Source organism: Lagopus leucura, unplaced genomic scaffold (genome assembly GCF_019238085.1).
Source record: "Lagopus leucura isolate 7727_CA_CO unplaced genomic scaffold, USGS_WTPT01 Super-Scaffold_1, whole genome shotgun sequence".
In the NCBI taxonomy this organism is placed as follows: Eukaryota; Metazoa; Chordata; class Aves; order Galliformes; family Phasianidae; genus Lagopus; species Lagopus leucura.
In genome coordinates, this window is record NW_024962250.1 from 31,300,830 (window position 1) to 31,311,791 (window position 10,962).

At 49.8% G+C, this 10,962-nt stretch overlaps 1 protein-coding gene across 1 annotated transcript; it reads left to right on the top strand.

Annotated features, from left to right (window-relative positions):
- The first annotated feature begins 2,815 nt into the window (after positions 1–2,815).
- On the top strand, positions 2,816–10,061 carry LOC122176957 (extracellular tyrosine-protein kinase PKDCC-like). The gene is made up of 7 exons (XM_042865981.1): positions 2,816–3,271; positions 3,340–3,462; positions 5,837–6,108; positions 6,815–6,894; positions 6,994–7,098; positions 7,938–8,114; positions 9,184–10,061. Exons 1-7 carry the CDS (start codon positions 2,816–2,818, stop codon positions 9,285–9,287), a joined length of 1,317 nt encoding a protein of 438 aa, XP_042721915.1. The 3' UTR covers positions 9,288–10,061.
- The last annotated feature ends 901 nt before the right edge of the window (positions 10,062–10,962 follow it).

Consider the following 10,962-nt stretch of genomic DNA (forward strand, 5'->3'; position numbering starts at 1 on the left):
GGGGCAGTAAGCATGCATTTCCTTCTGCTCCCTCCATAGTGGGGTGCTTTCAAGGACTCAGGGCGCACAAGGGGGTGTTACCATGGTTAATACCCTGCAGCAAACCCCAGTACCATCCAGCTGCCACAAGCCTTCCCCCTGACCCACTGGCCAGCAGCTCCTGCAGGACTGTCGCCTGTAAATGTGATCGCCTTCCAGCAGATGGCAAGCTCTCATCGGCGATGTATCTAGCAGCAGCCGTGCTCCTCAGTCCTGAGGTTCTGGAGAGACCCAGGGCTGCAGCTTCATGAGCACTGCAGAGAAGGACAATTTCTCTCTGCTCCCTCTCCCAGATGCACAGGTACCTGCTAGGATCCTAGCCAGGAGCCCAGGTGAGAGCTGCCCCCGGATGTGAGGGCACCTGTGGCAAGATATATTCCCAAATTCTTGCAGTGCCTGAGCCTTCCCCATGTTCTGACAGATGGCAGCTGCGGGTTTCTTTGATCAGAACTGTAAACTCTGCCTACCCCTTCTGGGTTGTTGCCCAGAGCTTTCATGTGTGTGAGGAGTTTCCCTTAGGATTTATTCCCAGCTTTTTATGCTAACCTGGGATCTTGATCTTACCCCTTTTAGTGTGGCAGACAAGTAAGAGGAGAAGCAGAGAAAAGGCCACTGCCTAGACTCTCTTGGGATGGGAAGGAACCAAGCAGGGGACAGACACTCAGAGGACTCTGCCTTGCAGGGGGAGGCAATTCCCTTTATATGGTGAGGGAGAGCCTTTCTTATCCTTGCTTGTCTGGAGCATCACAGTTCGGCACTCACACCCCATGCCCAGGAGCACAGCCAGCATCAGAGCCAGGAGGGAATAGCCTCTGGGGGAATGAATGCAGACAGGGAAACGAACAACACTGTCCTTATTGCTGGGGCCAAGTGTGCAAAGCATGAATTGGGATGTTTTGTTGCCTGTCAGGCTCATTTATCCAGCTCCCATTTGCCTCCTCACACAACAGCTTTTGCAGTGCTGTTTGGTGGTGTGCAGCATGTTCAATCACTGCATGCCCACCACAGTCCTGCCAGCATCTCAGTAGGAAACCTGCTCATGGAAGCCAGCAGGTTTCTCCATTTCGCTGCCTGCACTGCTTTGATCTCACTTGGCAGGACCCCGATGACATGTCTTGTCATTGATCACTGCCTTGTGGCAGCCTTTAGGCTACCAGGTGACACAGGGGCTGAGAGAACCCAGTGCTCCATTTCATTCCCTGTGATTTTGGGTTCTTGCTGTGAATTCACAGCAGTTATTGTGAGCTCAGAAAACTGAAAATAAAATGACGTAAAGAGGTCAAAACTAGGAGACTAGAAAGCTTCCTGTAATGTCTTCCTTCCCACATAAGACTGTGCCCCCGAACACAAGGAGTCTGAGACCACAGAGCTGTGGTCTTGGCAGGAACCCATAAGTGCTAACATAAAGCAAACAAATAATCGATCATTATTACTGTTTTGTGTCTGTGAGTCTTGTCTAATAGGTCTTGATATTGTTATGGTGCTGAGGACAAGCTGAAATTAAATAATACTGCATTCAGCTGGCATCTATTCCCTTGGAAACACCGGTAAAAATGCATGTAAGCATTCTGCAGTGACAATGAATATTCATTAATATGACACTTGATTTGAAAATAAGGACAGTAATTAAAGAGCCGTTAAGGCTAAAAAGCAACAAAGGAAACTCAACTACCAGAGGAGTTGCCTTGGGATCAGGCTGTAACTCATCTGTGCCTGGATAGGCACAGGAGGACAGAGTGTTTCTGGATCATTTTACACGGGTTTCATAGGATGAGCAAGCAGTGTGTACTGGGAGGCTGCGGGCCCTGCCTGCCCTCCCCATGCTCTCAGCTGTACATTTCTGAAGATTTCAGGCTTTGGCCTCCATTCCACTGTGGTGCTGCTGCTCATATCCACTCCTCCATATTTCTCCAGTGAGAGACAGGTATCCCGTGGCATTCTTTGGCATCCCTTCTCATTCCATTGCATGGCATCATATTTCATTCCATAGGATCCCACGCCGTACCATCTCACCCCATCCCATCCCACAGCATCACATCCCATGGCAGTGCATCACATTGCATTGTGTTGCATCTCGTGCCATCCTGTTCCAATCCATCCCATCCCTTTCCATCTCATCCTGTCCCATGGCATCCCATCCTATCACAACCCATCCCATCCCATCCTGTCCCGCTTCCTTCGTGCAAACTCAGCAACACAAGAGAGCTCTCTTCTTCACATCACAAAGGCGCTGAGCTGGGTGTGTGTCACCACTGATCCCTACAAGCCAGCACTGTGTTTTGTGCCTGGATTGGCTGCTTTGGGTGGAGAGGGGGGTGGAGAGGGGCTTTTTTAAACTTCCATTTGTCTTGCAAACAGTTACAAACCCATGCTTTTGCCAGCATTGTGCCGTTTCAAACAAATCGACTTTATCCTAAGAAGAGACAGCCGATACCTGCTTTTATTAAAAACCTGTCCAGATACTTCTACCTCAATTCTCACTGCTTAAGCTTTATCTCTCCGAGCCGCGCTCTGCGGTACCATCAGCAGGAAGGACGGCGTTCAGACCTAAAACTCACCCGCTCCTACAGCTAACCCGGCGGGCACGGCGCTGCACCGCCCTCCGCAGCTCTGCACTTCTGGGAGACGACCTCGCTCCGCGACACCCGCAGGTGCCGGGGCCGCCCTGGGCGCCGCCCGCCCGCCCGCCACTCCCGGCCTCGCCCTGCCCGCCCCGCCCCTCGGTGCCGCTCGGCTCCCTGCGCGGCGGAGCGCGGCACATCGTGGCCCCGCTCCCATGGAGACAGGCGGGCGGCGGCGGGGCGCGGCGTTGAGCGCGGCGTTGCTGGCGCTGTCGGCGCTGGCGTTGCTGCTGCCGCCGCTGGCGCTGCGGGCGGGCTCGGAGCTGCCGCCGGGTTTGCTGGAGGAGCTGCGGCAGCGGCGGCGAGACCTGCGGCGGCTGGCGGCGGGCGGGGCGGCGGCGGCGGCGGAGGGCGGGCTGCGCTGCGGGGACGTGCGGAGGGCGGCAGGCGCGGCGCCGGTGCTGGGCTCCGGCTTCACCAAAGTGGTGGTGCGGGCGGCGCTGGCGGGCGGCGGGGCCGTGGCGCTGAAGTCGGTGCACGGGGCGGGCCGGGAGGTGCGGCAGTGCGAGCAGCGGTACGGGGCGCCCGCCGGCTGCCGCCGTCTGGCCGCTTACAAACTGCTGAAGGAGGTGACGCTGCTGCGGCGCCTGCGGCATCCCGGCATCGTGCAGGTACGGAGGGGCCGGGGGTGCCGGCTGCCGGGCGAGAAGGGTTCGCTGACGGCCGCTCCTCTCTGCAGCTGCACGGGCAGTGCTACGACACTGGCGGGGAGCCCGAAGCCGGGGTCACGGCCGTGCTGGAGCTGGGAGCCCCGCTGGAGATGATCCAGCTTCTGCAGACCCCCTGGGAGGAGAGATTCAAAGTAAGAAAACAGAACGCGGCGGGGGCGTCGGTGGGATTTCGGAGCTCGAACCGAGTTAAATGTGAGAAGCGCCCGATGGCCGCTGGGCGGGCGGGGCTGTCAAGCTGACGCTGTGCGTTCCTGCCGACGGACCTCCGCTCATCCTGCTTTCACCCCTTTGGAAGGGCATGGCAGCAGCCCGAGCATGGAGTTTGCTGTGTCCCTTCTGTAAAGCATCTCGCTGGGGGTGAGGAGCTGAGTAGTATCAGCATCCTATTCTGTATTTCTGGTTCTCCCTCTGTGTTGTCCCACTCTATAGGGAGGTTTCGTAGCAAGACCGTGGCTCGCTGCGAGCTCTCCGTGTTCTGAGCAGAGTTCTCAGGTACTGCCGGGACACGAGCACTGCTGAACTCCTTTCTTTATGCCGTAGGAGTGCATCCCTGTCCATGAGCTCTGCCTCAGTTCTGAGTGTGATGCAGGAGCTCTTCAGCTCCCCAGGAGCTTGGTTGGGCAATGGTTGCTTTACAGAGTGCCTCGAGGTCTCTGCTGGGGATTCACTGCTGCTTGTTTGCTTCCTGAGAGGAAAGGAAGCATCATGTAGAGGTGTGCGCACCTTGATGTCAGTAAGAAATATTTGGGGCAAGAGAAAAACACAGCAAAACTCCCCAGACAAAACCCCTGCCTGCTTGTGGTATGCAGTGTTGGGAAGGAGCCTCACCATACAGTGAGGAGTGTGGCATCCTTAACCGCAGATGTGAGACAAAAAGCTGGGTTTTCTCTGCTTGCTTCCCTGACCAAGCTAAAATGGCATCAAAGCTTCCAGAGTCACATCTCTCGACCCGTGGAGTTTCATGTCAGCCTACAGGCAGGGTTATGCTCGCTGCTTCTTGGCTTTTCCGGCACTTAGTCTTAAAAGTACTGATCTCTTGTAGAACTGGAACCCCTCTGTACTGGGCTGGCTGGTGGTGAGGTTCCAAAAGAATCTCAGAATCATCTGAGTTGGAAGAAATCCTTAATGGCCATCCAGTCCAACCCCCTGTGCTGAACAGGGACACCCACAGCTCCAGCAGGTGCTCAGAGCCCCGTCCAGCCTGACTTTGAATGTCTCCAGGGACAAAGCATCCACCACCTCTCTGGGCAACCTGTTCCAGTGCCTCACCACCCTCAATGTAAAAAGACTTTCCTTATATCCAGTCTAAATCTCTGGTCTTTTAGTTTAAAACCATTTTCCCTTTCTCTGTCACAATAGACCCTGCATAGAGAATCCGTCTCCTTCTATCCTGATAGCTTTCCAGAAGTATAAATGGTCAGTGACTGCAAAACCCCCATGTCAGTACCAGCTGCACAAACACTTCCACTGCTAAATATCCAAGGGAGGAAAGATCAAATACCTCCAGTTCTGAAAAGTACTTTATAAAGTAATGTAAAGCAGGGTGCCTTTAGCTACTGAAAGGAGTGGCATTGAGGTTTGGTGTGCTGGTATTAAGTAAGTTTGTAGCAATCTTTTGACTGATGAAGACAATAACACATAATGTAGACTGGTACTGTCTGGTCCTGTTTCTTAATGAGAGCATCTAAAAGGATGGGATTTCCCCTCTAATGAGCTCCAGAGGAGCTGTGAATGTTCCAAGTCTAGATTGCTATCTGAGGCGAGAGGGGAGCTGGGTGTTCCCACGCATGTGTGGTGGTGACATACCTCCTGGTGTGGGGCTCATGGCATGGAGGAGGAAATGCTGTGGTGTTCAACCTGAGGGCTGCTTTGGTGTGAATGCACTTCCAGTTCTGATTTGTCCGAACGTTGTTCAGCAAGCATTACATAGGATCAGGTATTGTCTGAGCTTCCCTTGCTGCCAAAAAGTTGCCATGAAAGCAAAAAGCTGGCAAGAAATACATTGCATGCTTTGGTTGCTTCTTCAGAAGCATGATTGCGTGCCCAAATTCGTGCTGCTGAGCGATGCAGCAACGCGTGAATCTGGTATTAATGACCGTGGGGCCTCGGTCTGCATGGAGCAGCATGGGGGAAGGGAGGAGTACGCATTAATTCTATGCCAGAGTGGGGAAAAACCCTTCAGATTTCAGCTGGCAAATCAGTACAGCTCCTGGAACACGAAGGCTGCTATTGTTTTCCTAGCAGCTCTCTCTTCCAGTTCCTCTAACTGCAAACATCTCTTTTTGTATATACACATTGGCAAAAAATGCTGCTAAACTTCTTACTGCAGTCCAATCCCGTGGCAATGTTGATAATAAATTTTGTAGCATACATATAATTATCTTTTATGTACTGCATGCCTTTTTGCCTTTAATTTGATCAAGTGCCCTCCCCTTTGTTCTACTTGCAATTTAATAACTGTTTTTCATCTGTTTTTTCCATGCATATTCATCTTCCCTTTCTCAGATTTGCCTGGGCCTTGTGGAGCTGCTGTTCTACTTGGCACACTCCCCTCTGGGCTCAATAGTCCTCTTGGACTTCCAGCCAAGGCAGTTCGTTATGGTGGATGGGAACCTCAAAGTGACAGACATGGATGATGCCAGCACTGAGGAGCTGTCGTGTGAGGAAGATAATGACTGCACTCTTGACTTCCCCACAAAAAGCTTTCCTCTCCGGTGCTCTTCAGCTGGGAAGTGTGAAGGAATAAACGAGAAGAGGAATCTCTTCAATGCCTATCGGTGTGTGCAGGTGGTGTGGGCCCACGCGGTGCCAAGTGCTCTTCTTCCACATGCGCTTCCTGCTCAGCTTTGTTAGATTGTAGCTAAGGATGACTTTAAAGCAAATTTATTTTCCTTATAAGGCAGGAAAATGGTTGGGCTGTTGCCTGGTAAGGAAGCAGCCTCCTTTCTTCTGCTGCTGCCCTTTTCCAATGCCCTCCAGGAATTTGCCCTAAAGGCTGCACCTGTGAAATCATTTGCCAAACAAGTCCTCCAGAAAGCCATGGCATTTGGAAGCCTGAGGGCTATGTTTGCCAAAAGCAGCTCAGGTTATCTGCCAGAGTGCACCAGCTCTGGCCCACTGCTGCTGGGAACAGGCTGGTTCACCTCTACATTGGGCTGTGGGTCTCTATGAAACGGTAGGAAGCTGTGGGATCACCATGGGCAGTGGGCTGAGACTGCTGCAGACCGCTGAGTCACTCTCACTTGGTTTTCCAGGGTTAATAAGAATACCCTGTATACCCTGTCCCTTCAGGGCAAGGGAAAGGTCTTGCATGAGCCTTCTTTTTTAGAGGTCTTTATTATTATTTTTATAATTTATTATATTGTAATGGGAAATCCATTACATGAAAGCTGACTTGGGGAATGAGGGAAAGCTGCATTTCTGGAGCCTTTGCAAACCAATGTTAAGCTGCTGTGTTCTAATCAGTCCGTGGGATTTTTGCAGGTATTTCTTCACCTATCTTCTGCCACACTCTGCACCACCAGCTTTGCAGCCCTTTTTGAGTGATATTCTTAATGCAACAGGTACCATCTCATATTTGTAAACTAAGCTTTCTTTATTGGAAGACTCTAGATGGCATGTCATATAATTACTTGTCGTTATCATCTTTTCTTTCAATGCAGGTAACTTACAATATGGAATAAATGAAACCCTGAGAGCTTTTGAAAAGGTTTTACATCTGTACAAGTCTGGGCTCTACTTACAGAAAAGACCTCTACTTTTAAAAGGTATGGGAATTTGAATGCTTTACCTGACATAGGGAATGTTAGGGATGCTTGCCCTACTGAGACTTGGAGACTACTTGGACTACTTGGAGACTGGTGCAATTCTAATCTCCTGTGCATTCAGGTACTGTGGTCACTGGAAATAGAATGAAGGACCAAAAGTTTCTATTTTTTACCCCTCATTTGAGCTGTCTTGTGTTGTGTGTGTCTTGTGCATGGTTGCATTGTTTTGCCAAGTAAATGTAATACAGACAATGTGGCTAATTATTCTCCCTAGTGGAAAGCTTCAAAGGTCCAGTGGTTGCCATGGCTTACATCTTCCTGAGTGTCCCCTTGACATGATCATAGAATGATTACGGTTGGAAAAGGCCAGTAAGACCACGTAGTCCAGCCATCACCATCATGCTCACTAAACCATGTCACTCAGTGCCACACCTGAATTTTGGAGGAGTGAAGGTGGCTTCAGAATGGAAATCTTTTACTGTGTGTGGAATTTGCAGTTATGAGCAAAGATATCCAGTCATGTGCACTGAAGAGCAAGCAACTTTAATAGGAAACGCCAACATTTTCCTGTGCCACCTACCTCTTGGCATAGCAGCTGACCCAAAATGACCAAATGTATCAAAATGATCATCATCCTAGCTGTGCATGAAGGTGGGGAGAGACACTTAATGAACTCAACAATATCCTTAACGTGGCCTGCTTGGGCTTGTTGGGTCAATCAGTCATTGTCCTGTTTCCTTTTAGAGTATCATCCAAGTGCAAAATACTAAGTTCATTTTGCAAGTAGTCTATGAAGGTGCACCTGGTGTTTCCCCCACATGCCATCTTTGTGTTCCCAGACTACATCTCCCTGCGGGGATTCCGGACGGAGGAAGCAGAGCCCTATAAGTGCTGGCCTTCCTACAGCCACCTGGGCTGCCTGCTCTCTGTCCACAGCCCTGAGGAGGCCGCTGCCATTTGTAGCTCCCAGCCACAGTGTCAGAGTTTCATCATCAGCCAGCAGAGAACATGGACAGGTGAGCTGGGGATGGGCTTGGAATCATCTTGCCATATGGTGCCATGTTGCCTTGTTCTCTGTCCTCCTCTGTAGTGCTCTGTTTTGCTGGGTGTGTATAAAAGCTGCCTATATTATTTAGGAGATTAGAAGTCTTCTGTGATGGGCAACTGAGGTTGCCTAGAGTTTTTCATGGAATCATATAATGGCTTGGGTGGGAAGGGACCTTAAAGCCCATTCAGTTTCAACTCCCTGCCATGGTCTGTTTGCGGCCCACCAGACTGGGCTGCCCAAGGCCCCATCCAACCTGGCTAGGGATGGGACACCCACAGCTTCTATGGGCAGCCTGTTTGTGAGGAGATGAGAAATTCTGTCTTCCTTCTGTAGGCTCTTCCCTCTACGCTTTTTTTGCACAGGTTTATTGTCGAACAGTTACTTACTTCATACAGAGATGGCTTCATTTTTGGTGTTATGCTAAGTAGTTCCTGCGGTATATGTAGTTTGCAGAAAGCTGCTGGTTTTTCTGAGATGAAAGAAGCTGTGCGAAAGTAGGTGGTTACTATTGTTGTAATTAAAAGGCTCAAGGCTTACAAGTTGTTATCCCCTTTATCAAAACTAAAGCTCCAAACCAGTGGATTTCAAAAGTATCCCTGTAATTAGCTCTGATTACAGCCTTTTATTGCTAGCATGTTTTCAGAATTATTATAAATTACCTCATTTAGCTGACACTTCAATCCTGGGATAAATTATTAAGCTTAAAGTAAGACGCTAAATGAGATAAATGGGTGTTTTCAGTGTTGGAGCTGAAGAATCACGTCTTGCTGGCTCACAACAAAGCCAAAAATGCTGCTTTTCCATGGGTTTGTGTGCAACTGATATATGGCTGATACCAAAGTAGGAGCACTGCACTGGTGCAACGTCAGTCTCCCACGACCACTTTCAGGCTAACAATGGGCTCTGAGAGTACATCTACAGCAGGGTGGTGTAACCCTATCCAGGAGAGCTGTGTTTTTGTGTCTTTTGGGATAAATAGAGTGGTTCGAGGTGAATGAATCTCTTCTGTTAAACTTGTGCCTATATTTTCTTTCCAGGACGCCCACTCGCCTCATTTCAGAGCAGCCCAACTGATTTAATACCGGATACTACTGCTGTAGTCTATATTAAACGATCAGCTTCCTTAGGGAGAAGACTTTAAAGACAATGAGATCACATAGGACAATCCTGGGAGGAACAAATCACTGGGGAGAAGTTCATCTACTGAAAGGAATAACATGCTTTATTTTGCTCGGGTTGTGATCTCCCCACTAGCTCAGATTGAGTCAAATACTGCTGTCTCCTTGATCAAAGCTCCAGTTTCTTGTTGCAGAGTGCTCCTTCCCTGCAGCCCTGCTAGCTTGTTTAGCTGTTCCCACACTGCTGTTCTGCATAAACAATCCCAGTTTTAGTCAAATGTGGCCAGGCTCTGCAATACCTAGCCTTGTTGCTTCAGTAGTCAGCTTGTCAGCCAAGAAATAGCAATAGCTGCAGGGACCTGGCTGGAGTAAGCCCAGTTTGCTCAGCAGACTCCAAATAACTTAGAAATAGCACACACTGGAGAATGCAGCAGCTCCTCCTGCAGCTACCAACAAGGTTTCACACCACTGTAGATGGAAGGGCTCAGACCTCAGTGAGCGGGTGCAGACTGGGGTCCGTATCCAGAGGTTGAAGCTGGGGATGGCCTTCTGAGGAGGGTCATGGTTCAGCTCCTTTGGGTCAGGGAAGGGAGACCGTGTGGAGGTCATCTCTGGAGCCCAGTGTCGGGGTGCTTGGATGCACGATTTGGGTTTGACCAGGTGTGATTTGCAATACCAGCTCCCATGTATCAACCTTGAAGGTTTTTCTGTTACTTTCCGTGAAAGAGCGAGACATTCAAATTATTTATGTACAAAGTGTAACTCTGTATGGTAAAGAATGACTGTGTTTATTCTAAGCATGCTGTGAATAGTTTTTCTTTTGTAATAGCCTATGTTTTAATGCAACCAAATGCAAGTGTTTCCTACCTTCAGCTCTCCCAGCATCATTACCCATTCCTGAGGACAACCTGTGAGCACACACCTGCACATGCTCTTCCCTGGGCTGTTTGCAGGCATTGCCCTTTTCTTTTCCTGCACGCTGAGAAAAAGCCCAATTCTCTGCTGAGCTCCCCCTGTTACAGGGGAAGTTTCCTAGCCTGGACGGGAGAGCTGTGCTGCAGCATCCCTGTGATACAGAGTTGAGTTTTCCTCCCAGCCTACACCAAGCTCCTGCCTGGGTTCTGCTGTGTTTGCTGTGAGCTGGTCCTGGATTTCCTGAGGCAGGTGTTAACCATTCAGCTCATTACTACTTGCAGCAGTGGGGCTTTTCTCATGCTGTGTAACCCCTGCTGGTTGAGTTGAGGCTCAGGGACTCTGGTTGTAATATCAATTAACGAGAATTTCTATTAGCATGACAAGAAAGCTCTTCTTGCTGTGATTATCCTATTGCTGCAGGCTTTTAAAAGGGGCATGATGGTGGACCCAGGGGAAGGTGGAGAGATGGTCCTGCCAGGGGTCCTCCGTTATCTTGCTTTCACCTCACCAAGCATGGCTTTGGTTATCTCCTTTGTGGTGCTTCACATTATCAAGATTTAATGAGAGTTTATTCTATCTCTCTCAATATAAGGAGGTATAAATCAGAAGTGTGTTCCCCAAAGTAAAGGTAAGTGCCAGCATGGGGTCACTTCCAAGAGGAAGAAACAGGGGATGTGAACATTCATAAGTTGCAGTCATTCCAGATTGTGCTGGGAAGGTCTTCCTGGCCTCAATATTTCTCCTGGTAAAAAGTTCTGGTTCTGGGAGCATTGAGTATCTTGT